The 24,856-nt window shown below is 60.4% G+C and overlaps 3 protein-coding genes across 16 annotated transcripts in view; 2 read left to right on the forward strand and 1 right to left on the reverse strand.

Annotated features, from left to right (window-relative positions):
• Window positions 1-269: 269 nt before the first annotated feature.
• Window positions 270-24,770, reverse strand: HES4 (hes family bHLH transcription factor 4). Of its 4 annotated transcripts, none has more exons than XM_067716590.1 (5): window positions 24,633-24,770; window positions 3,122-4,034; window positions 2,613-2,832; window positions 2,254-2,525; window positions 270-2,165 (listed from the first exon to the last, which is right to left on the reverse strand). In XM_067716590.1, exons 2-5 carry the CDS (start codon window positions 3,460-3,462, stop codon window positions 1,691-1,693), a joined length of 1,308 nt encoding a protein of 435 aa, XP_067572691.1. In that variant the 5' UTR covers window positions 3,463-4,034; window positions 24,633-24,770; the 3' UTR covers window positions 270-1,690. The 4 variants fall into 4 exon arrangements, with proteins under 4 accessions (XP_067572691.1, XP_067572700.1, XP_067572715.1 ...); XM_067716599.1 differs by lacking the exon at window positions 24,633-24,770 and adding an exon at window positions 4,906-5,876; XM_067716614.1 differs by lacking the exon at window positions 24,633-24,770 and having other exon boundaries at window positions 2,254-2,341; window positions 2,430-2,525; window positions 3,122-5,876.
• On the forward strand, window positions 7,391-14,202 carry ISG15 (ISG15 ubiquitin like modifier). Of its 2 annotated transcripts, none has more exons than XM_067716629.1 (3): window positions 7,391-7,611; window positions 12,775-12,968; window positions 13,427-14,202. In XM_067716629.1, exons 2-3 carry the CDS (start codon window positions 12,966-12,968, stop codon window positions 14,060-14,062), a joined length of 639 nt encoding a protein of 212 aa, XP_067572730.1. In that variant the 5' UTR covers window positions 7,391-7,611; window positions 12,775-12,965; the 3' UTR covers window positions 14,063-14,202. The 2 variants fall into 2 exon arrangements, with proteins under 2 accessions (XP_067572730.1, XP_067572739.1); XM_067716638.1 differs by lacking the exon at window positions 7,391-7,611 and adding an exon at window positions 7,653-8,354.
• The window catches only part of AGRN (agrin), a 32,565-nt gene continuing 23,821 nt past the window's right edge, over window positions 16,113-24,856 (forward strand). For 4 of the 10 annotated variants that reach the window (XM_067716472.1, XM_067716487.1, XM_067716477.1 and 1 more), the window contains exons 1-2: window positions 16,115-16,440; window positions 18,559-18,820. In XM_067716472.1, coding sequence (XP_067572573.1) covers window positions 16,234-16,440; window positions 18,559-18,820 — 469 coding nt within the window. In that variant the 5' untranslated portion in view covers window positions 16,115-16,233. Of the gene's footprint in view, window positions 16,441-18,558; window positions 18,821-24,856 lie in introns of all 10 variants that reach the window. The other 6 variants (XM_067716507.1, XM_067716529.1, XM_067716536.1 and 3 more) reach the window with 4 other exon arrangements.

A 24,856-nucleotide genomic window follows, 5' to 3' on the forward strand; every position in this document is an offset into this window, starting at 1 on the left:
AACAGTGAGAGGCCGTGTACCGCAAAAAAAAAAAAAAAAAAAGTTGTGGAAGTAAGGGAGGGGGCAAGGCCCTGGGACGGAGGGCCAGGTCTGGTCTGGCGCTGTCGTCACCCTCTCCCTGAAGAAGGGAGAGTGTGATGACCCAAGTTCCAGGTGACCTTCCCAGGCAGCCCTTCTCTCTCTGGCCACCAGGTGGGGTGCTCCCCCTACCCACGAACCCACCCACACAGCTTCATATCCCAAAGCAACCCCCACCCCCCCACCCCGGCCCACCCCTCCTGCACTGAGGCCCTCCCTGAGCAGTTCCCCTCCCCCAGCCAAGCTGAACTTCTGGCTTCTGAAATGGACCCTCTACAATTCTCCTGCTGGGAGGGCCTCCCAGGCTGGTCAGGAGCAACTCCCCCACAGTCCTGCTGGAGACCCGGCTCTCCCAGCCTCCCCAGGGCCTGTGTGCAGAGGGTGCGGCACCTGGCCTGCATGGCTGCAACTGTCCAGGACCACTGGCCTGGGCCCTGGACACTCAGGAAGACGCGCCAGGCAGCTAGAGGCCGGGGAGGAACTGGCTTGGTGGGACGTGGCAGGCCCTGCTGGGTGTGCACGGCTGAGTCCAGGAGGGCAGGTGAACCCTGCGCATGACACGGACACGGGAGCTGATGGGGCCACTGGAGGAGGGGCAGGCCAGCCCCGGCAGTGATTCACCCTCCTCCTCCGCGACGGTCCCTGGCCAGGCAGGCGGCCAACAACCATCAGGTGAACTTGGCTGTGGTTGGGAAACAGATCTTGCCTCAGCCTCAGCAGGGCTCAGGATGAGACACTGCAGTCCCAGCTGCGTGCCTTGGACCACCCCCTCACCGCACCCGGAGCACAGCCCCCAGCAGCAGCCTGGGGAGGCCTGGGACCACAGGACAGCGACTCTCGGGGTCGGGGGTGGGGGGCCATGCCCAACGCCGCCTAGGATCGCTGTATTGTAGGATGAACACACAGCCGGTGCTCAGGACGGATGCGTAGGCCGGACCAACGCCAGTTCCTTTGTACTGAAGGGGTACCTCCCCTCTCAGGGCAGGATGGGGCACACAGCAGGGCTGGGCTCTGGCAGGAGAAGAGCCCCAGCACCAAGTGCCCTTTGTCGGGCTGGCCCCCGTTCCCTGCCCCTGGGACTCAGATGCGCGCTCCTGCTGGCAGCCCTCTCCCGGGCAGACACTGGCCTGGGGCAGGCTCAACGCACGGGTGGGCACAGGCAGCTTTGTGCTCAGCCACAAGAAGGCAGGAGGTGGAACAGGCCAGAACCGAAGCTTCAGGGACAGTCAGCCCTCACCACAGCTCAGCACCAAGACAACAGTGTGAAAATACATGTCTCCACCTTCCAGGGTCCTCGCGAGTGAGAGTGGGAAACAACATGCCCAGTGATGCTGCGGGACCGCTTCCCAGCACGGAGAGACATTCTGGAAAAAGTGATGACTGGCCCCGTCCTGCCTGAGCCTCCCGAGGGACCTCTCACACACCCTCCCCCCCACTCCAAGGCGGGTCGCGGCTCCAGTGCAGTTAGATACAGGCAAACGCAAGGCCGGCCGAACGTCCGCGCCGGGCACCTGCGGGCCCAGGTGGGAGCAGAACCCCCGCGGCCCGCCCTGCCCGCTCGCGCGAAGACATCAGCCGACCCCGCTGCCGGGCCTCTGCCGGACTGGACCCTTCACGAAGACGACAAAACAAAGCTTCCGACGCGGTCTCTGGAAATAAATATTTTCTGGCACAGTCTCAGCGGGTTCTGGGGCCGCGACCTCACCGCAGCCACGGCCTCCAGGGTGCGCCCCGGCCCTGAGCCGCGGCTCCGGGGGCGGCGAGGGGCTCCCCCGTCCGGCCCGGCAGGAAGGGCGGCGCCAAGACCGCCCTGGAGCGCGGCAAGGGGCAGGGGCCGTCGAAGGCTGGCGGCGGCGAGCGGCCCGCGTAAACCGCGGGCGCCAGAACTTCGGCGGCGGGGGCCGGTGGAAGCGGGCGGCGCAAGGGCCCCAGCCGGGCCAGGCAGGTCGCCAGATGGCCGAGCAGACGGGACCGCACGTCGGCCGGGACGCCCTCGCAGCCAGCCAGGAAGCGATTCACCTCGGCCAGACACTCGTGGAAGCCGGCGCGGTACTTGCCCAGGACTGCAGGGTCGGCGCGGAGGGCGGCTGCGGGGGCGGCAGGGGACAGGCGGTCGGGGCCCGCGGTGGCGGCGGCTCCGGCCCCAGAGCCCTCGCCGCCGACGCCCGCGCTCACCTGTCACCTGCACGCGCCGCAGGCTCTGCAGGTGCTTCACGGTCAGCTCCAGGATGTCCGCCTTCTCCAGCTTCGAGCGGCGGGAGCTCTGGGGGCGGGGCCGGTGTGGGCAGCTGGCAGCCCAGGAGAGCCGGGATTCCAGGCTCCCCGATCTCGCCCTCCCGCCCCCGACTCACCTCTTTCCTGAGGGCGTCCAGGAGGAGGCTCTGGAGCTGAGCGAGGCTCTCGTTGATGCGCGCTCGGCGCCGCTTCTCCATGACGGGCTTGGAGGACTGCGGGGCCGGCAGCGGCTGAGTCCCCCGGGCGTCAGCTCCCCTCTCCCCCCCGCTCCTGCCAACCGCGTCCGGCCGGGTCCCCACCTTCCGGTGCTCGGCCGCGCTCCGGGGCTGGTCCGGGGTCCGGCGGGCACCGGCCGGCGCTCCCGCCCGCGGCGAGGCCCTCAGCTTCCCCGGGGTGTCGGCAGGCATGGTGCGCCCCCGCGCCGCGCGGGGCCGAGGGCGGGCCGGACGCACGGCTTCCCGAGCCCCTCTCCCGCGGGTTCCAGGCTCCGGGACCGAGCGCGCGCTGCCAGCCGCCTGGCTATTTAAGGAAGCGCCGCCGCGGGGCGTGTGAATCCGGCTCCGCGTTCTTTCCCACACTCGCGCCAGCCAATGAGCCGCCGGCGCCGGGCAGCCCCCGCCGGCTGTCAGTCACGCGTCCGCTCCCGGCCCACCGACCCCGCGGGCGACAAAGGCGAGCCGGGGCAGCCCGCCCGCGCCCGCCTCTGGCGGCGCCGGGCCGAGGCGGGGAAGTCGCCGCGCCCGCTCCCCCGTTCCGAGCGGTGCGCCGGGAGGGGACCTCTCCGGGAGGGCGGAGGCGCGAGGCTCACCTTCCGGGCGAGCTGGGGCCGCGGGAAATCTGAAAGGAGAACTCGCGAGGGGAACCGGGTGAGGCGCCCCCGAGGAGCCGGCGAGCCTCGGCCCGCACGCCTCTGCTCTCCGCGGACCCAGCCGGGCCCTCGGGCCTCCGCGCGGCCTGCGAATCTGACCCCCGCCGGCTGCAGCACCTGCACGAGGCCCGTGACACAGTGGACGTGGAACACCAGCCACTGGGCAGGAGACAGGCTGGCCGGCCAAGGTCGTAGACAGGCAGAGTGGCATCACGGGACCAGTGAACGTGATGCCACAAGGCGGGCGGAGTGACGTCATCAGTCAGGCAGGATGACATCATGGAACAGAATGTAAGGTGTCACTGGTCACGCTGGTGACGTCTCAGGGTTAAGGTCGATGATGACACAAGCCAGATGGGGTGATGTCATGGTCGCTGGTGATGTCACTCTCTTCCAGATTACCCAACAGTGAGCCAAGCACCAGCAAAGTAGGGCTCACAAAAAATGAGGGACACTTGTTAAAATTTTGTTTTTTAGTTCAAAGTGGCGTTGTGGGGAAAAAAGAGGGCTAAGCTTATTTTCGCGTTTGATGTTTTCATTCTGAATTCCCTTGCGCCAGCACTCTGGTCTTCTGAGTACTGAGGGTTCCAGCCCACTGTGGCCTGACGGCCGTCTTGTCGGCATCGCACAGATGTCTCCTGAGGCCCACGGTAGACCCGGCCTGCCCTTGGGGCTGAGGAAGCGTCTCGCGGGTTCTAATCCGACGCGGGGGGCGACGGCAAACAAGCAATGTTATGTCGCAGTTGCCAGAGACAGAAAGAAATGGGTAGGTTGCTGGGGGAGAGGAAACCCCTCTTTCGACTGGGTGGTCCGGACGGCTTCTTTGCGGTGGGTTCCAGGAAAGAAGGCAGATCTGCAAGGTCCGGAGAGGAAGTGTCATGCCCAGGGTGGAAAGGGACCACAGGCCCGAGGGAGGAGGGGCAGGGGCAGGTGGGCGCGGGGCCTGGGAGAGTCGTGCTGGACTTTTCGGAGCAGCGGAGTGGGCCGACTGGCAGCTCGGAAGGGTCACCTCGGTCCTAGGCGTACCTAGTGGGTGGGGTCGCCGGCTGGCCCCCCTTACCCAACACCAGTTCCCGGGGTCCCAGCCCGGGGTCACGGTGTAGACGCCTTTTCTCCTTTCTGAGGCCAACCTAGTCTGGCCCTAGCCTCGCTCTCTGGAACCCCCCAATCCCACCCCCGGCGCGAAACCGACCTCTCAGCGGTCTGCGGGGGCGCCCGGGGCGGGGCGGGAGGCGGCTACACTGGGTGTGTCTGTGGGCTGTCGCCCCCGAGGCCAGGCCCCAGAGGCGCAGCCCCGGAGGAGCGTGTGGGGCGGGGAGCGTTGGGAAGCCGCGGGCGTCGGGCAGGAGCGGGCGGTGGGGACCCACCCAGAGCACAAAGCCCTGGGAGCGCTGACTGCCACGGCGCCGGGGTGGCTGGGACCAGCCCTGAGGGGGATGAGGCCGCGGGGGTCCTGGAGTCCCCACCCCGCCCCCATCCCCCCCGGCGGGCTGCGCGCAGGAGAGAAAGTCCGCGAGTGCCCCGCTGGGAAGCGTCGGCGGAACCCCAGGCCGGCAGGCGGGGCGCTGGGACCCGGTCTGGGTGGGCTCGGCCCCCCACCCCCAGGAGACCACACAGGCAGGGGTTTCAGACCGCAAGGAGAGGCTCGAGGAGCCATGTTTGACCATGCTTTACCTGCTAGTGGTTAGACGGGTTCGCTTACCCTCCGGTACCTGTTTCCTGACCTGTAAAATGGGCTATCTTTTCATTTATCCCTGGGTTGTTGGGAAGATAAATGAGCTCCTATTCTGAAAACACGCAGCACATGTCAGCTTCAGTTGTTACTGCCTGGGGGAACAGACGCAGGCAGGGAGGAGCCACCTGGACTCACCTCGGCCATGTGCCCTTCTGCACCCTCTGCCCTCTGAGACGCCCCCTCCCCACCCAGGGTCTCCAGGGGCCTGTGTCTTGGCCTCCCAGCCCCAGCCCCAACAAGGAGACTTCACTAGCCCAGAACAAAGTGAGTTTCCCTGGGGCTGTCACCCACACCGTCTGTGTGGTCATGTCTCTGGGCCCTCCTACCTCTGGCCGTCCCCCCACCCCGCCTTTTACATCTGGGCTTGGATCTCTGGTAGGGCCACCGGGTCTCCTGGGGGTCGTAGGGGCTCCCTTGCTCTGGGCAAGGAGGGAGAGTCCTGGGCTGCAGTTGGGAAATAGTGCTGAGGAATACTGTGGAATACTGCATTTTCCAAAGATGGCTGCAACAACACCTCCCACTCCAAATACCCTTATGGTGCACCTTGGTGAGATTTTGTGATGACATCGACCAGCAAGGACAGGGGCAGGGGCGAGATGTGAATTCTGAGGCTGGACCTTAAAAATGCCACACACGTTCACCTTGCTGTCTTGGGAAACCCGCTCTTGGAACCCGTTTGCCCCTCTGTGACGAAGCCCAAACTGGCCCCATGGAGAGGCTCCCAAGGGGAGGCCATTGAGCCAGGAGCCCAGAAATCTCAGCTGCTGGACAGGTGATCCCAACCTGCTGCTTCAGAGCCCCCACCTCATGCCTTCCCAGCTGCTCCTGGGTGCTTTGTTCCAATTCTTGATTCACAGAACAGGACACTTGTTACTGTGATCTTTGGGGGTCATTTGTTACACAACAGTAGTAACTGGTATAACTAAGATGGCCCAAGCCCTGGATCTGTTCCTCCGCCCCTCCCCTCCCCCTCCCCCACCCCACTCCCCATCTTGTTCCTCCTTTTCTCCGGCAGGAAGCGATGCGCCGGAGCCTGCAGCCCTGGCTGTGTCCAGCTGACGATTTGAGTTGATTTTTGCAAGCCATCAAAGGCCAACTATTTGTCTTCCTAGATCCAGGCTTGAGTGGGCCAAGCCCCCGTTGGCTGGTGGTCCCAGGGGCATCTCCAGGGCCCACTGGTGGCCACCGGGTTTGGGGAGCAGGGGGCTGAGGCAGGAAAGTCAGTGGGGGAGTCTGTGTGGAAAGACGGGTGTATTTCCCAGGCCAGACACTGGGCTCCAGCCTTGGGTTGTGGGGGGAGGGATGGTCCTCTGCCTACCGTGACAGCGTTCCACACAACATCATTCAGACAGTGTCCCTTGGGGGTCTGCCACGTGCGATCTGTGAACACGTCCTTCCCAACCTCCAACATGGGGGTGGCACCTGCATTCCCACTCTGCCCTTCAGCATTCCACAGGCATATGAGCCCCAGAACATCAGAGACATCACAGACCACGCCCTCCGGCACCCCTTACCCTCCTGTTCCTTCCTCTTCTGCCAAGAGGCAACGGCCTGTGGACTCAGGCAGCCGGGACCAGAGTTGCCAAGTAACCAGGCTAGAACCATTGCAGGTCCTCTCCTGCAGCACGGGAGTTGGTCGCTGTGATGATAAAGTGGCAGAGGCCAGGGCTGGAGGAATCCAGCCTTCAGGCTAGAGATGAGGGAAGCAAATAGCCAGGACCCAGGCAGAAGCCAGGAGCACCAGGATGCCGACAACAAGCCTTGAGGTTCAAGGGCAGTCCCCACCCCTGTGACTGAGGGGGCGTCTTCCACCCTTACAGGTCATGAGACCAACGTACCTTCCCTCGGCCACCTGATGCCAGGTAGTGGGAGCATCCTCCCAACACCCAGTGCGTGACGGTACCTTCCCCGTGATCTGGGCGCCGTCAACATCTTTCTCCTGAATTGCGCGTTGACACCTCTCCACATTTGGGGAGCCATGTCCCCCAACTTCTGGGTGGTGACAGAATCTCCTTCCAACCCCTATCTGCCTGGCACGCTGCCTCCCTGTGGGCCCCCGTGGGTGCTGCTTTTCTCTCCACTCTCCTTGGGCCGGCGCTCCTGGGGAGAGGTGAGCTTCCCTGTCCTTCCTGCTTGGCGCGTCCAGACCGGTGTCTTCTTCACCAAAAAAGCTCCAGCTTTGAAACCTCACCTTATTAACAGACCACCCCTTTCTTAACAGACCACACAGACTACAGTCGACCGAAACCTTCCTGAAGGGTTTACTCCTGGTTCCCTGTCACCTTCTCCAGACACTCCTGTCACAGTTTCTGGTGATTTCAAAATCCACACGGATGAGCCTCCAACTTTCTGGACTTCCTCGCCTCCATGGGGTGTCCTGGTGTAGCGTCAATAACTAAGCTCCGGATCCCAGGTGCTGGGTGTTGACTGTAGCTCTCAGTTTCCCACCCACCCTGGAGGCCCCACCCACCGGAAGCCCCGCCCACAGGGGCCAGGTCGGGGCTGGAGCCTGAGGCGGAAGGTCCAACGCCCTTCGGCTGCTGTTCCAACAGCGTCGCCTGGGGTCCTGCCTCCTCCCTCCACATCCCCATACCTTTCTCTCAGGTCCTGTCTCCCGCATGACCACTGGGATGTATACGCAGTAGCCTGGGCGAGAGGTGACTGTGCCCTGGACCAGGGTGCACAGGTGTACGTGGTGAGGACTGTGAACTTCTTGGGAGGGTTTTTTGCTGTTACTGCTGCTGTTTGATCATTGAAGGGCTTAAAAATAAAAGCAAGTGTGTTAAACATGATATAGATACTGTCTTAAAGGTTTAAGGAAGTTTAAGGTAGTTTGTAAATGAAACCAAATATTAACCAAAGACCCCTTTATAAGTGGCTGTTGTAATTTCATAAATAGGATATTCAGGCAGGTTTGTGACTAGAATTTATATATTTTGTGGTCATGTTATTAGGTGCATACAAATTTAAAATCTTTTTTTTTACCAATGAACTCAACCTTATATTGCTATGCAACCTTCTGTATCTAATAATGCTTTGACTGGCCCGAGGCAGGGGAACGCAATCAGACTCACAGGTTGCATCAGACCGAAACTTTCCAGACCACCCAGTTCCAGAAACTGACCTGGAGACTTTCAGGACCACCCGGTTCCAGGAACTGACCTGGGGACTTTCCACCCGGCCCAGCCTTCCCGCCTTTCGAGGGGCGGGACTAACGGTCCCCCAGGATACCCGAAAAGACCACCAAATAAGGAATACCCTGCGCCCTCCCGGATTCACCACACCCCTTTCCCTTCTTCCCCTATAAATTCTGCCCAAACCCTCGCCCGGGCGCGACTTCCCTGGCCCCTTTCACTCAGATCAGTGAACCTCGCCCAGGAGCGCTCCCAAATACAGCTTGCTTAAGCTCTCCTCTGTTTCTTGGTGCCGTTCCTTACAGTAAGATTTCTTTGTTAATCTGTTAATAAAATTGTTAATGTAGCCACATTGGCTTCCTTTTAGTTAACATTTACCTGGTAGGTTTATTTTCATCCTTTTACTTTCAGTTTCCCATATCCTTATATTTCAGATGATTCGTGTCTTCTGTAAGCCACATAAAATCAGATTATTTTTAACCAGGCTGACAACCCTGGTCATTTAGTCCCCCTGGATTTCAGACCTCTGCTCTGTAGAACTTTGAGGGAATCCATTTCTGTTGTTTTAAGCCACCAGTTTGTGGTGACTTAAAAGCCACCAAGACAGGGAGACACGTGCTTCCAGGTGCTATCACTTTGTCTGCCTAAAGCCTTTGTGTTTAGTTCCTCTTGTCAAAAGCAGGTGACAGGGCTTCCCTGGTGGCGCAGTGGTTGAGAGTCCGCCTGCAATGCAGGGGACACGGGTTCGTGCCCCGGTCCGGGAAGATCCCATACTGTGGATGGGCCCCTGAGCCATGGCCCCTGAGCCATGGCCGCTGAGCCTGCGCGTCCGGAGCCTGTGATCTGCAACAGGAGCGGCCACAGCAGTGAGAGGCCCGTGTACCGCAAAAAAAAAAAAAAAAAAAAAGCAGGTGACATTCAATGAAGTAACTAAAAGAAAATAAAGACTCTATTACTGTATGTCAGTATTAAGAAATTAGGAGACGTATGCCATGTTTTTGTTTTCTCTTTTTAAATTTTTAATTTCTTTTTAAAAATTTTAAATTGTTGTATCTTTGCCATGTTTAATAATGGTCATCTGGGGACTTCCCTGGTGGTCCAGTGGTTAAGACTCCTAGCTCCCAATGCAGGGGGCATGGGTTCGATCCCTGGTCAGGAAACTAAGATCCCGCATGCCGCACCGCATGGCCAAAAACAAAAACAAAAAGAAAATAATGGTCATCTGAAGGAGATTGAGAGATTTTCACATTCTGTATTCTTTGTTATGTTTCTGGTTTTCTTTTTATAATACTAATATTATTTATGCAAGGAATGCGTCGAGATAGAAACTTAAAATAATATAAAGAAACAAGTTTTTAAACTTTTGTGCATGTTAACAACTTTGGTGCCATATGAGATTATTTTGGGGGAGGGGAGGTGGAATGATTAATTCATATGCAAAACAATTTGTTTTTTTCCAGTCTTTTACTTATTTAATTTTTTATTTATTTGATTTTTTTTTTTTTTTTTTTTTTTTGCGGTATGCGGGCCTCTCACTGTTGTGGCCTCTCCCGTTGCGGAGCACAGGCTCCGGACACGCAGGCTCAGCGGCCATGGCTCACGGGCCCAGCCGCTCCGCGGCATGTGGGATCCTCCTGGACCGGGGCACGAACCCGCGTCCCCTGCATCGGCAGGTGGACTCTCAACCACTGAGCCACCAGGGAAGCCTTATTTATTTGATTTTTAATGTATTTTAAAGTATTTATTTTTAAGTATTTATTTTAATTTTATTTATTTACTTACTTATTTATTTTTGCTGTGCCATGCAGCATGTGAGATCTTAATTCCCTGACCAGGGACTGAACCCATGCCCCCTGCAGTGGAAGCCTGAAGTACTAACCATTGGACCACCAGGGAATTCCCTAAGTATTTATTTTTACTTTTAGCTAACATATGCCTGTGATATGCTGTTTGTGATAGTAAAAACTTGGGAATAACCTACATATTCAACAATATGGGACTGGTTAACTAAATTACACTGTATTCTATGATGGACTCATTATACTATGGGCAACATATACAGCCATGAAAACAACTTGCATAAAAGTATCTATTCATATGGAAAAATGTCTGTGAGATACTTGTGAATGAAGCACTTTAGAAAATGGTGAGAGCAGCATGAGGGTTTCTTTGTTTTCAGTTTTCTCTTTTACTGAGGTGAAGTTCCTGTAACTTAACCATTTCAAGGGATATAATTCAATGGCATTTAGTACATTTAGCACAACCATCACCTCTATCTAGTTCCAAAACATTTTATCATTCCCAAAGGAGGCCTTGTCTCCATGAAGCAGTCACTCCCCATGCCCCCTGGCCCCAGCCCCTGGCAATCACTTTTTTTTTTTTTTTTGCGGTACGCGGGCCTGTCACTGTTGTGGCCTCTCCCGTTGCGGAGCACAGGCTCCGGACGCGCAGGGTCAGCGGCCATGGCTCACGGGCCCAGCCACTCCGCGGCATGTGGGATCTTCCCGGACCGGGGCACGAACCCGTGTCCCCTGCATCGGCAGGCGGACTCTCAACCACTGCGCCACCAGGGAAGCCCTAATTATTTTCTTCTTTAACTTTTTTTTTGGCTGCGTTGGGTCGTTGTTGCTGCGCGCAGGCTTTCTCTCTAGTTGCGGCGAGCAGGGGCTACTCTTTGTTGCGGTGCGCGGGCTTCTCATTGTGGTGGCTCCTCTTGTTGCGGAGCACTGGCTCTAGGCACGTGGGCTCAGTAGTTGTGGTACACGGGCTTAGTTGCCCCTCGGCATGTGGGGTCTTCCCCGGAACAGGGCTCAACCCCATGTCCCCCGCATTGGCAGGTGGATTCTTAACCACTGCACCACCAGGGAAGTCCCTTGTGGACATTTCGTATCAGTAGAATCACACAATATGTGACTTTTTGTGTCTGGCTTCTTTCACTGAGCATCATGTTTTCAAGGTTCATTCACATTGTAGCCTGCGTCAGTGCTTCATTCCTTTTTATGGCTAATATTCCATTACAAGGATGGACCACACTTTGTCTATGCATCCACGTGCTGATGGTGTTTGCTCCCCCAGTTTCTACCATTCATCTCCTGTGAATAGAGCTACTGTTAACATTTGTGTGCAAGCATTTCTCTGAACACCTGTTTGGAGTTCTCTCGAGCATATCCCTAGGAGTGGAATTGCTGGGTCACGTGAAAATTCTGTTTAACCTTTTGAGGAATGACTAGACTGTTTTCCACAGTGACTTCACCATTTCACATTCCCATCAGCAATGTATGAGAGTTCCATTTTTTCTACATCTTCACCAACACTTGTTATTATTCCCTTTTTAATTATTATAGTTGTGCTAACAGGTGTGACATAGTATCTCACTGTGGTTTTTTTTTTTTAATAAATTTATTTATTTATTTATTTATTTATCTTTGGCTGTGTTGGGTCTTGGTTGCTGCGCGTAGGCTTTCTCTAGTTGCGGCGAGCAGGGGCTACTCTTCGTTGCGGTGAGGGGGCTTCTATTGCAGTGGCTTCTCTTGTTGCGGAGCACGGGCTCTAGGCGCACAGGCTTCAGTAGTTGTGGCATGCAGGCTCAGCAGTTGTGGCTCACGGGCTCTAGAGCACAGGCTCAGTAGTTGTGGCACACGGGCTTAGTTGCTCCGCGGCATGTGGGATCTTCCCGGACCAGGGCTTGAACCCGTGTCCCCTGCATTGGCAGGTGGATTCTTAACCACCGCACCACCAGGGAAGTCCCTCACTGTGGTTTTGATGTGCATTTCCCTAGTGACCAATGATGTTGACCATCTTTTCATGTGGTTGTTGGCCATTTATATATTTTCTATTTTAAAATGTCTATTTAAGTCTTTTGCCCAACTTTTAACTGAGTTGTTTATCTTTTTGTTGTTGAGTTGTAAAAGTTCCTTATATATTATGGATACTAGACCCTTATCGGACATGTGATTTGCAAATATTTTCTACCATTTTGTGTATAGTTTTTTTTTTTCACTTTGTCAATAGTGTCCAGGAGTTCATTTTTGTAGAAAATAAGATACATATCTTTCATTGAAACAATGAGAACGGGGACTTCCGTGGTGGCGCAGTGGTTAAGAATCCGCCTGCCAATGCAGGGGACGCGGGTTCAACCCCTGGTCCGGGAAGATCCCACGTGTCGCGGAGCAAGTAAGCCTGCATGCCGCAACTAGCCCGCACGCCTAGAGCCCGTGCTCCGCAACAAGAGAAGCCACTGCAATGAGAAGCCTACGCACAGCAACAAAGAGTAGCCCCCCCCACTGCAACTAGAGAAAACCCGTGCACAACAACGAAGACCCAAGCAGCCATTAATTGATTGATTGATTGATTGATTGATTAATTAAAAAACAATCTGAACAAATATTGTCATAAACAAATGGAGGTTATCTCTGGGTAGTTTAGATTGTCACTATTTTATGTTATTTCTGAATTAACCCTGGCAATGATTTCCGAGTTTACTAATTTTGCAGATTGGTAAATGGAAAGTGAAAGTTTCCAATTGTTCGCTCATGTTATGATGTGTGTGCGTCTTGCAAAGGACCCGAGGTGTTGGACATGCAGGGGGTTTCTGAACACACACCCCTGGAGGCGGGATGCTGTCACAGTCCCCAGGCCCCGCTGGCCAGGTGGAAAGCCCCAGCCCACCCCTGCCTCAGTTTCTTGTAATTGTCATTCTGTTTTGTTTCTGCTATTCACTCCAGGGCCCGCCTTGGGAAAAGGAAACCGAAACTGAAGCTGAATTCGGCTACTGTGTGGCTGGCTCCCCGACACCGCCCTCTGACGTGGTTGCTCAGGCTTTAAAAGGGCTGAGCTGCCAAGGCTGGAGAAGAGCTGAGAGCGGAGAGGCAGCCAACCAGTGCTTGCAGAGGACCTGGCGCCAGGGCCCACAGCCATGGTGAGGCGGGTTAGACAAGTGGGGCAGGTGGGCTCGTACCCCTCCCCCGGTGGCATCTCCCAGGGGCGGAACACCTACATGTGCAAGGCAGGCAGAGCTGCTCAGAACCCCCAGGTTCTTAAGCGTGAGGGGAGGGACAGGGCTCCTTCTGCCAGCAGGGTCTGGGTCCTCAGAGGTGGGTTCTGCCCAGTGGGCAACCCTGAGATCCCTTGGGATCAGCACAGGGGGGCGTCTTAGCAGGTGAAGGGAGGCAACATGATGGTTGTGGGTGGTGACTATTCTTCTAGAAATGCCCGCATGCACTCTCCAGCACCTGGCGTCCCCCTCCTGGTGGGAGGGGAGGCTGGAGAGGAGGGGGCAGCATCACGGGGTCTAGCAGCTTGCCCCACTGCCAGTGTCACGCGTGCAGTGCTCCCAGAACTGGTGCCAGGGTCTCTGAGCCTGTGTGATGCCCACAGGGTAGGAACCTGAAGGTGAAGATGCTCGGGGGCCAGGAGATCCTGGTGCCCCTGAGGGACTCCATGCTGTCATCCGAGCTGAAGCAGCAGATCACCCAGCAGATCGGCGTGCCCGCCTTCCAGCAGCTCCTGGTCCACCAGGACACTCGCAAGGTGCTGCAGGATGGGGTGCCCCTGGTCTGCCAGGGCCTGGGCCCCGACAGCACCGTCCTGCTGATGGTGCAGAGCTGCAAAGACCCCCTGAGCATCCTGGTGAGGAATAACAAGGGTCGCAGCAGCACCTACGTGGTCCGGCTGACGCAGAGGGTGGCCGAGCTCAAGCTGCAAGTGTGCCAAAAGGAGCACGTGCAAGCCGACCAGTTCTGGCTGAGCTTCGAGGGGAAGCCCATGGAGGACGCGCACCAGCTGGGGGAGTACGGCCTCACCACCATGTGCACCGTGTTCATGAATCTGCGCCTGCGGGGGGGCGGGGCAGGGCCAGGAGGGCCGCGGGGAGGGCGCCCCACTGAGCACCAGGAATACAGTTGTAGCACGCTCTGTAGCACCATTCTGCACCCTTCTGGTGAGATTGGGGGAGGGGTGGAGGAGGGAGTGGTAAGAGGGGACCCAGGGTCGCTGGGGGAATCAGCAGGCTAGGGTGGCCAAGTTAAGGGACAAGCCTAGTGGGATCAAAATGGTGACCTCCGCCTGCCCCCAGAGAAACTGAAGGTGTGTCCCCACATCTTTGGGGAATTAACTTCTAGAGAAATAAAAAGAGGCATATCTGCTGGAGCCTATCGCTGTCTTCACATTGAGCCATGGTCAGCCCCTGCCTGCACAACTGGGCCCCACTCCTCACATCTGGGTCAGCAGGTAGCACAGGGAGGGGAAGGCCTGGCGAGGTCCCAAAGGCCACAAGGCGAGTGTCCCTGGAGGCGGTGAGTCCGTAGGGCCTGCCTGGGCCAGTTGTGAGGGAGGCTCCCCCACACCAGCTGGGCTCTGGGGGCCTCTTGACCCTCCGGGAACCATCAGCCTACACTGTCCAGCCTGCACTGGTCTGGGGAAAAGTGGTGGCAGGGCCTTGGGCACTCACATCACCATCAGGGCGAGCTGCTGAATCAGCAAATACGCCCTCCTTCAGGGTTCAGTTCATGAAGGGGCCGCAGCCAGTAGGTGAGGGGGTACCTAGGATAGGGGTTCCTCCCATCCACGTGGAAGAGTTTGTCCCAGATAGGGGGCACCTAATTTGGCAAAACTACAGCCACTTCCACACCGGATGCATTTTTCTGTGCCAGTTTTCCACATGAGCCACTCGGGAGCCAGGCTGAGTCAGCCTTAGACACGGGTGGGGGGGGTGGGGGGGGTGCGGGGGAGCATAGAACGTACACCTCTCTGGGCCAAAGTCCATGACTCTGGGGACACTCAGTCCTCAGCCTTCAGACTCTTCAGTGACATTTGGCTGCAGACCCAGAAGCCCCCTTTCTGGTCTGTGGGGGTCCGTATCTGAGCTGGGGGACCCCCCAGGTCTGGCTTGCCTGTGACAAATATGTGTAGACATGCAGGTGTGGGGGGGGGAGGGCTCCTGGCTCCAACCTCATTTCCTGGGCCCCCAACCTCACCTCTTTGTCATACTGTAACTTAACAAGTGTAAGCACACCCCCTCGGTGCCACCCTCCTTTCTTGAACCCCCCCCACCAGGGTCTAGGCGACGTAGGGTCCCCCGAGGGGCCTCTGCTGCTGCTCACCCTTCATTGCCTCCAGCTCAGAGGTCCGTGGCTGGCGTGGGTGAGGGGATGTGCGGCAGACCCGGCCCTGGAGGGACAGAGGGATCTCCTCTCCCTCCCCACCCCCACCATCTTCAGCTAGGTCGGGGTCTAATCTGGACCCTCTGGGTCTCGGTTTACCCGCCTGGACCCTGTGGGAATGTCTGGAGAAGCGCCTTGGGGGAGCTGGGGAGGGGGCGTGGCTGGCCGTCCACCGCAGACGCAATCGCCGCCTCGGACAGCAGGGGGAGCCCGCAGCCCTGCAGAGGGGCCGGAGCTGACCCGGGACCGGGAGGTGGGCGGGTCTGCGCTCCGTTGCGACCAATCGCCGCAGCCCCCGGCCCGCATTGGTCCCGGCAGGCCGGGGGTCCCGGGCCGGCCGAGCTTCCGTCCCCAGTTCCAGCGAGGGGCTGGGGTCCCCCGTCAGGTTCCTCCTGCCGGGGGAGGGGCACAGCCCTGCAGGGCTCGAGGGGCGGCGGGGCCCCGGATCTGGCAGCCCCTCCCCGCGGCCGGGGAGCCCCCGCCGCCCCAGCCCCGGCGCAGCCTGGAGCCCCTTGGAAGTCCCGTCACGTCGCTTCCAGATTATGCATTAACCCGATTTCAGCCGCATTTCCTGGCGGGGGTGGGGAACGTCCGCGCAGGCGGGGGAGGGGCGTCCGTGGGGGTGCGCCGCAGCAGGGAGAGCACCCTCGATCCCGCCCTGCCCCCGCCCCTCGGCCGGGCCAGGCCCATCACCCACATTGGCCCGACCCAGACTGGCCCTCTCCCTCCCCCAGCCAGGCCTCCGCCCGGCGCCGCCGTCCCGGCGCTTTGTTCGCGGCCGCCGCGGGTCGCAGGGCGCCGGGCGGGCCGGGGGCGGGCGCGGGCGGGCCGGGGCGGGGGGGGGGGGGTGGGGAGGAGGGAAGGGGGTGGTGCTGCCCCCGGTCCCGCCCCCGGCCCGCCCCCGCGCCGCCCGCGCTCCCGCCGCCTCCCAGGAGCTGCGTCCCGTCCTGTCCAGTCCAGTCACTGGCGCGGCCCGGCCCGTGAGCTTGCTCCGGCCGCCTTCCGCCGTCCTCCGCCCGCGCCATGGCCAGCCTGCGGCCGTCCGGGCAGGCTCCTCTGCAGCCACTGCTGCTGCTCCTGGTGGTGGCCGCGCGCGCCCTGCCCGGCGCCGACGGGACGTGCCCCGAACGCGCGCTGGAGAGGCGGGAGGAGGAGGCGAACGTGGTGCTCACCGGCACCGTGGAGGAGATCCTCAACGTGGACCCGGTGCAGCACACGTACTCGTGCAAGGTGGGCCCCCGCGTGACCCCCGGGACCCTGAGCCCCCTTCGGACCGTCCTGAAAGCCTGGGTTGGGGGCCTCTCCCCCGCGATCCCGGCCCCCTAGCCCGGAGGTCCTGCCATCGCGACGCCGGCCGCCCCGCTGAGACCCCCGCCCCGGGCCGTGGGAACGAGCCCCAGACGCTCCGCAGCGCCCGCGCCCGCTCCCTTGGCGACCGCCAACCCCCGCGTGGGGCGCCGGGTCTGGGAAAACTCGCGAGCGCTGGAGGGAAAGTTCTTGCGGTGCCGCTGCCATCCCGCCTCGCGGTGCCCAGGCCCCGGAGACCTGATCGTGTCTGCCCCTTCAACCCAAGCCCCCTCCCTTACTGGAAACAAGTGCGCCTCCCCCCAGGGAGAATGTTCCGCTACCGCACCCCCTACCCACCGGCCAAAGAAAAGGAACAGGGACGAGGGGAGGTGACGCTTTCTGCTTGGGGTGGAGGTGGGGTTTTGGCCTGTGGTCAGTGCTGTCGCCCCCCCCCCCCAGAGGCGAGAAGGGGTGGTCAGGAGAGAGTGGAGGGGTGCACATCTTATCTCCCAACCCCAGGGCTCCTGGTGGGGCATGCTGCAGTGATGGGTTTGGGGGCCGGAGCGGAGAAGTGGGCGGGGCCGTTGCTGAGCCTCAAGTGTCGGGGTGCAGGGCAGGTGCCCCATCCTGCTCCTGAGAGACCTGAATCTCCCCCGGCCACAGGGAGGGAGAACTTGCCTGGCCTCTCCTTCAGTTGGATCTGGGAGCCCCCTGGGATAGGTCTAGTGGGGTTTTTCCCACAATCTGTTCCTAGGGAGGGCTCAAGGGACCCAGGGCCCTGCCCCCCTCTGGCCCCTAAAACCACCTCCCCGACCAGAAATCGGATCATTCCTCTTCCGTGGAGATGGGGAGGGGTGGCAGCTTCTTTCAGCCTGGCCTGTGCGGGCTACAGCTGGGATCCCCCGCCGGGCCCCCTCCCCTCCACCACCGCCAGGGCACTTTGCCAAGTCCCTGCAGGATTTTCCCGACTTCCTCCCCGCTGCTCCTGGGTGTGGCTGGGGTGAGGGGAGGCGATGAAAGCCACCCAGCCCTCCCCTGCTAGCTGTCGTCCTTCTAGAGCCTACTGTGTGTCTAGGGGTGGGGGGGCGGGAGTTGGCCAAGGCTCCCCCACCTCCCCATGGCCACTGGAGGGTGGAGGGAGTCCCTGCAGATTTCTCAGACCCGAGGCTCCCAGCAGGGGCAGGCAGGTGGACGGGCCACCATTGTCTTTCATTCCCCATTCTGGAAGTCCTGGCTCCCCAGAGCTCCCGAGGAAAGGGGTGTCTTCCCAGGTGCAGCATGCATGGGCACGTATCCCCATGGACCTTTTCCTTTAGGACCACCTGTTCTGACTGCAGCCCTCCTCCCCCCACCCCCAGCAGGCCGTGGGCGTCCCAGGGCCTGGTTTGTCAGAGCAGGTACCCTCAGGGCCCCAAGAGCAGAGTGGGGAGGGTGGGGCTGCCCTGTGCTGCCCAGGCTTGATTTTGAGGTTCACAGGCTGCCTTGACCGCACGCACTGTAGGAGCCTTGCAGGAGGAGGGCGTTTCACCTGCCGGGGGGCATGGTGTCTTTGCCCACCCACAGGGCTGCATGGAGCCCAGCTGGCCCAGAGCCCTGAGCTCAGAGCTCATCACCCTGAAACTTCATCATCCACCTTAGCTGCTCCTGGCTCTGCCCATACAGAATGGCCGGAACAGTGGGTGGGACGATAGGGAGAGTGGGGCACGGAAGGCAGGCACCCCAGCCGGCTGGGTCCCCTTCCCGTAACCAGCTTGAGCCGAGAAGGACGTTGTTGGAATTGGGGTGGCTGGGGGTTGGGGGGCTGCTTCTGTTTGCAGGCCAGGTGTCCTAGTGTGTGACACACACGGGTGGGCAGTGGCATCCATCGTGTGTGTGCCTCCCTGCAGCTTCCTCCTGGGGGGCTGACCCAAAGATCTCCACACATCTGCCCAGGGTTTGGGTCTATCTACTCTACTCTGAGGTGGGAAGAGAGGAAGAAGCCCAGGTGTCAGCCTCTGCGGCCACCCCTCCCCAGTGGGAAGAGGAGCACTGACACCTGCGCACCCCCCGTGTCCACCCCAGGTTCGGGTCTGGCGGTACTTGAAGGGCAAAGATGTGGTGGCCCAGGAGAGCCTGCTGGACGGAGGCAACAAGGTGGTGATTGGCGGCTTCGGAGACCCCCTCATCTGTGACAACCAGGTGTCCACTGGGGACACCAGGATCTTCTTTGTGAACCCAGCCCCGCCGTACCTGTGGCCGGCCCACAAGAATGAGCTGATGCTCAACTCCAGCCTCATGCGCATCACCCTGCGGAACCTGGAGGAGGTGGAACACTGCGTGGAAGGTGCGTGAAGGGGCAGAGCAGGGGAGGCACCGTGGGGGCAGGAGAGAGTTTGCTGGCGGCGAGAGCACTTGGCATCTCGTGGTGCAACCTCCTTTTCTGAGTCCCAGCTCCCTGGCTTCCCAGCCGTCTCAGCTCCAATCTCTGATATAAGCAGCACTCCCCACCCTGGCCCTGGAGATGCCACCACTTTTTGTCTTGGAGCCAAGCGAGTCCCAGCCCTGCAAAGGGACAGGCCTCCTCTCTCTTCCCCTCCCCCTCCGTAGTTCTGCACGCCCCTTCCTGGAGTTCCCTGTTCTAGGAGAGAGGCTGGGACCAGGTGAATGAACATCAGTTGTTTGTGTTCTGCAGAAGCCCAAACATCTGTTTAGACAGGGCCCAGATGTTGAGCAAACCCGTTGGGGTGGGGCTTAAGGGTTGTGCTGGAGGTGGGGCTACCCCACCATGTGTTCCAAGAGGCCTGTCATTTCTGGGAGGGGCAGTTATGTGGAGTGGGCTGCTTCCAGAGTTTGAGTGGGTGTGGGATCCCCTCACAGAGGTACAGAACCTCTCCTTGTCTGCCCTCCCCATGCGTCCGTTCTGAATGGCCCAAGAGCATCCCTCCCTCACCCCAGCCTCCGAGAGGTGAGCAGGAATCACACGACCAGGGCTCACCCACCCACCTCAGCCCCGGCGAATCCCAGCTGGGGGCTGAGATCCATGGCTGAGGAACGTAGCAGGGAGAACATAGGAACTGCCTGTCGCCCTCACATCCTGTCTGTCCCCTCATGGCTGCCTGGGAAGGGATGTACCGGAGAGGGCGGAGAGAGGAGAGAATGCTTCCTCCCAGGGCAGTGGGAAGGGTCCTTGACTTCCTGTCCTGGGAAGGTGACCCTGTCCCTCTGATTTGCTCTGTTGGCCAGCAGGGAAGTTCCATCTTCCACCCAACTTACTGCTGTGGTGCTGGCTTGGCTTTTGCGGGGTCCTGGGTGGTGGACTGTGCAGGGCGAGGGGCAGGACCTGAAGTGGGGAGCCCTGTAGCATCCTGCGCGGCCTGTAGTCCATTGCTCCTGGGGCTGTGTCCAGGGTCCCAGCCTGCAACGTCATACAGCGAGGCCGGCGGGGCTGTGTCACTGGTCCCTTGCATCACCAGCTTAGCTGAGGAGGTCCCAGCATGGCCCTCCCACCAGGTGAGGACTGGAGACCCTGGCCCTGCTCTGGAAGCTTGTGGTCTAGGGAAGAGATGGGAGGGTGGCATGGAGATGGGGCAGGCTGTGGGGTGTGATGCCCAGTTTTGAAAGATGAGTTGGGGGCTAAGGAGAGGGTCAGGGCACAGAGAGCCCCCATTTCTGCAAGATCAAGAAGGCACATCACTAACTCTGCAGCTGGACGGGTCCAGCCTGAGGGTCCACGACTCGGTAACTGAGCCCTTCTGTGGGGTCAGAGGGCATGTGGCAGGAGGGCCACCCCAGGCAGAACAGGATTTGCCATCTTGCCAGATCCTGCTCTACCCAGGCCAGGCCCTGGTTCCAGATACATCAGGCTGGGCAGAGGGACACCTGGAAAGGAGGGCCCACAGGGAGAGCTCCCAGCGAGACTTCACCTTCTGTGTGCCGGCTGCCCAGGATAGGGACCGGGCTAGGCCCCCAGCTCCAGTTGGGCCGGTGGGGGAGGGTGGTGCTGGGACCCACAGGCCAGTGTGTAGCAATGGGGTGAGCACCCAGAAGGGGCCGAGGCCACCAGAGTCTTCTGGGGTGGGCCTGCCAGGAGGAGGGTCTTGGGGAAGGAGGTTCATGGAGAGAAAAGGAAAGGAAGTAGCCTTGACTGTAGCTTGGAGCCTTGTGGTAGAGCCAGGGTGGAGGGGAAGCCCCCAGGGAGGGGAGGGGCCCAGAGTGAGAAGCTTGGGGTCCACTGCAAGGGGCCAGGGAGCCCTGGAAGTTTTGAGCCCATGACACGGATCCCTTCTTTGGAAGCAAACCGGGGCACCTTGAGGAGCAGGGGCTGCGGGCAGGGTGGGTGCATCCCAGGGACCCCAGTTAGATGGGGGTGCCTCCCCCTTGAGCCTCCCGAAGGCCTGAGGCAAAAGGCCCCCTGGAGCTGGGGCCGGGCTTGGGGAAGAGACAGTCCTCTCCCCACCTGCCCCAGCAAAGTGCGGCTGGGAGGAGGGCCCGCCTTCCACTCTGTGGGAGATAAGGGCCTCAAACCCCACTCCAGGCTCTCCAGGGAGACAAGGCTTCACCCTAGTGGGGGGTTAGGGTTAGGGATGGACAGGGCTTGAACTAAGATGAACCCTCCCTGTCTGATTCTGACCCTGTTCTGTTCCTGGGAGCCCACAGCTGCCCCTGCCCCACAGGGCCCAGAGTGAAGGCCACTGATTTGTGGAGGTGACCCCAAGACCACCCAAGACCCCTGTCTCTAACACACCTCTCCCCGGCCCCCAAAAGGCCCACAGCCGCGAAGGTCAGGGGCACATCCTGCCAGGCCCACCTCCCTGGATGCCCCCAGCTCATCCCCACCTGGGCCCCAGCTCTACTGGGACTACCTTCCTCAGTTTCTCCCCCAGGGCCTGCAGGGTCTTCCTGGCTCTGGGCCCCTTCCCCAGCCTCCAGCCCCCAGGAAGCTCCTCCCCAATCCTCCGCCTGGGGAGCCACATTCCGAGCATAACTGAGACAGGTATGTGTCCCTCCCTCTGCGCCACCTGTGGGTGAGGGAGACGATGCTCTGCTTCAGAGCAGCCTCTTCAGGAAGGAGCCCCTCGCCCCCTGCTTTGTCAGGGAAGTGGCCTGGCCTCTTCCAGTGCCAGCCGCCCACGCACCATGAGCCTGCCCAGGCTGGAAGCTGAGCAGGCATCTCCTCCAGCCTTCAGCCACTTTGCCCTGGTCTGGGCAGCACCCATACACTCCCACCACCCTCCCCTCCCCCACCTTATGAAGACTGGTCCTGGGGCCCCCTGAAGCCCCTAGGAGGGATGCAGGCCTGGGGCCCTTCCCCAGGCCTTTCCCTGCCCACTAGGAGCCAGGAGCAGAGAAAGGAAGTGTTGTCTGCCCTCTCCAGGTCTGGCACAGGGACAGGGTCGGTGAGTCTGGCTGTGGCCCAGCTCAGCCCTGCCCAGCCCTGAAGCCCGGGGTCCTGGCGGCCATGGCCTAGCCTGGCCAGCCTGATTCCAGTGAGCACCCTCCCTCCCTTCCTCCCTGCCAGGCCAGCCTTCTAGGGCCTTTGGGAAGGCAGTCCTACGTAGCTCAGGCTGGAGAGGTGCTGGGTCCCGGGCCAGCCTGGCACTGGTGCAGGCGCTATGGCCTCGGAGCTGGATGTGGACTGCAGACACCCCCAGACAGGGACTGGCTCTCCCTGAAGCAGGGCGGGGGCAGGTAGAAGTCCAGAGGGAGTTTCCTGGGCGTGCTCCCTCTGCTGTCTGGCACTTAGCTTCTGTACCCCCAAGTCCTCTGAGCCTGTCCTACTCCCGCCACATTCCTCCCTGAGGTGGGAGGTGGCTGCTTCCTGTCCCTGTTTCCCTCTTCCAGACTGTAGGTTCTCACCCCACCCCTCCAGACCCGCCTAGCGCCCTCGGCCCCTCCCCCAGGCAGGCCCAGGCTGGAGGCTGCCCGCCCAGGCTTTCTCCTTCCTTCCAGCAGCCAGGGGTGGGGCATCAGCTCAGGTGGGGTGTGACCGCCCCCCCCACCCCGCCCGCCTGTCCTCTTCCCACCTGGGGGTCCGTGGTAGATAGTCAGCGCTAGAATGGACCTGTGCCGGCTTTGTCTTCCCCTGGGCCCATGGTGGGCTGGCTGGTGTCCTCCCTGGGGCAGCCCCAGGGGGCTTGGGTGGGGGGCTGCTCCTGAAACCAAAGGCCTTTGGATCCAGTCCCTTCACTGCGCCAGACTGAGCTAGTGGAAACAGCTCTTGGCTTTTTCCAGACCCCACCCCATCCCCCTGCTCCACACCCAGAGAACAGCCCTGGTCTCCATTCTCCCCTGCAGATTGGAAATGCAAAAAAAAAAGTTGTTTTGAAACTGTCCTCCCCTCTCCTGCTGTCTATACTGGCCTCCCCCAGGGTGCTGGACAGAGTGGATTCCGGTGGGGCCTGCCTGTGCCCTTACAGCATCTCTGGGGGTGCTGGGACCCACGTGCACAGAGGAGAAATTAGATTCACCTGGTCAGGGCTAGCTGGCCCAGGTGTGGGGCTACAGCCCCCTGCCCCGCCAGTCCTACAGGCTGAGGTGGGGGGAGTGTAGAGGGTGGCATGGGGCTGCCAGGTAAGGTTAGCAGGGGAGTGGGCCCAGACTTCAGGGCCGTGGATCTAGCCAGAGGTCACTCTCACCATCACCCTGCTACAGTCAGGCCAGCTCAGCCTCCTCCAGCCTGCTTTGCTTCCTTCCTAAATGGTTAATTCTCCCCAGCCCCCTGAGAAGCAAAGCCTGCCCCCACCCCCATCACCACAGGAAGGTGGAAAACCGCTGCAGAAACAGGCCTCTCTCCTGCCCCTGCACCTGCCCCAGCCCTTTGCCTCCACCTGCAGGCTCCAGGCCAACTGCCCTCCCTCCCCCCACAAGTTCTACCCTTGCCTAGAGGCCTGGGGCGGGGGGCGGGGGGGATGAAAGCTGGGTTCCGTCTCCTGTCCTGCTCTGCTGGCCCCAGCCGCCCCCCCACCATTGAGATAGGTGAACCACGGCTCCCCACACAGGCCCCCAAGGCCCAGCCGGGCTGGGGGCTGCAGGCACAATCACTGAAATAGCCCCAGTAACCCCTGACACCCCAGAGTCCCAGAGAGTGCCCGCCTCTCATTGAAGAGCAACAGGGATCTCAGAAATGAGACAGCACCCTAGTGACAAGCACTCTGGTGACACTGATGCAGCTCATCAGAGGGCACTGTGCCCCCACGGGCTACACTGGGGCTCAGGAGGGATCACGTTCCAGTCCCAGGCTGCGGCTGGGAGCCGGGCAGGGGTGACTAGGCCTCTGGTGGAGTTTCCAGTGGGGAGGGAAGCTCCCCTAGAAGGGGCCTCTCCCCCCAGAGCAGATCCTGAGAACTTCCTCTGAGGAAGGCCCCCTGCCAGGGGCTGCTTACAGCTGGACCTGGGAAGGGGAAGATGGCCCCTCCCACTCCCCTCCCCACCAGGGCATAGAGGCATGGGAGGGGCCGGCTCTGTGTCCTCCCAGGCAGCCTGCTGTTAACAGCTGTGTGACCTGCACGTGTGCACGTGTGCCTGCAGCCTCAGGTGTACCAACCGGCACACGATTCTGATTGAAACCCCAGCTGGGCTGTGGTTCCTGCCACCCTTGGATCAGCCTGGGGAGGGGACCCTGCAGGTCCTCTGCCAGCAGGCTGGTAGCAGGCAACCTTGGCTTGTGTCCCTGGGGGCCTGGGAACAGGGCTCCAGCCCTCTGCCCTCATATGGCTCCCATCTCCTGCCTGCTGCCCCAGTGTCCAGCTATGCCCTCCTCCCACCCACCCCGTTCCCGGCCGAGGTCTGGGCCCCGCCTCCTGTGGGCTCTGCCTCTGGGTTTTTCAATGCCAGAGATGGAAGGACTGTGGTAGGGACAGGAAGAGTCTCTGGGGCCACTTGGATTCCCTGTCCCATCTCGTACCTGCCGGACCCTGAGTCTGGCACTGTTAGGGGTTAGGTGTGGTAAGTCAGGAGAGGCTGGTCTGCCTCTGGCCTGAGGTGGGCCTGAAGCTTCCCTGCCCCTCCCATTGGCAGCTACCTCTGGGCCGCCCCGCGCTGGCCCCGGCAGAAGCAGGCAGCCTGTCCCTCTGGCCACAGACGCGGGCTTCCCGTGTACATTAGGGCGAAATAAGAGCACAGCATCTGGGCCAGACTGTGGCCTGTCCCTGACCCACCAGTGGGGAGCAATGTACGTCCATTTCTCTCCCTGGGGGGAGGCGGTGAGGGTCGCTAGGGTCCATTTGAGAATCCATCCGTGGGTTCCTTCCTCAGCCACCCGTCCACCACGGCCCAGCAGCAGATCCTCACAGGGCCGCTGGAAGGGCTGCCGCTGCCACCTGCACAGGGCCCTTCGAGGTTCTGGACGGGCTTTCCAAGGAGGCCAGGTGTGGCTGTGTGT

This window comes from Pseudorca crassidens, chromosome 2 (assembly GCF_039906515.1).
Source record: "Pseudorca crassidens isolate mPseCra1 chromosome 2, mPseCra1.hap1, whole genome shotgun sequence".
Classification (NCBI taxonomy): Eukaryota; Metazoa; Chordata; class Mammalia; order Artiodactyla; family Delphinidae; genus Pseudorca; species Pseudorca crassidens.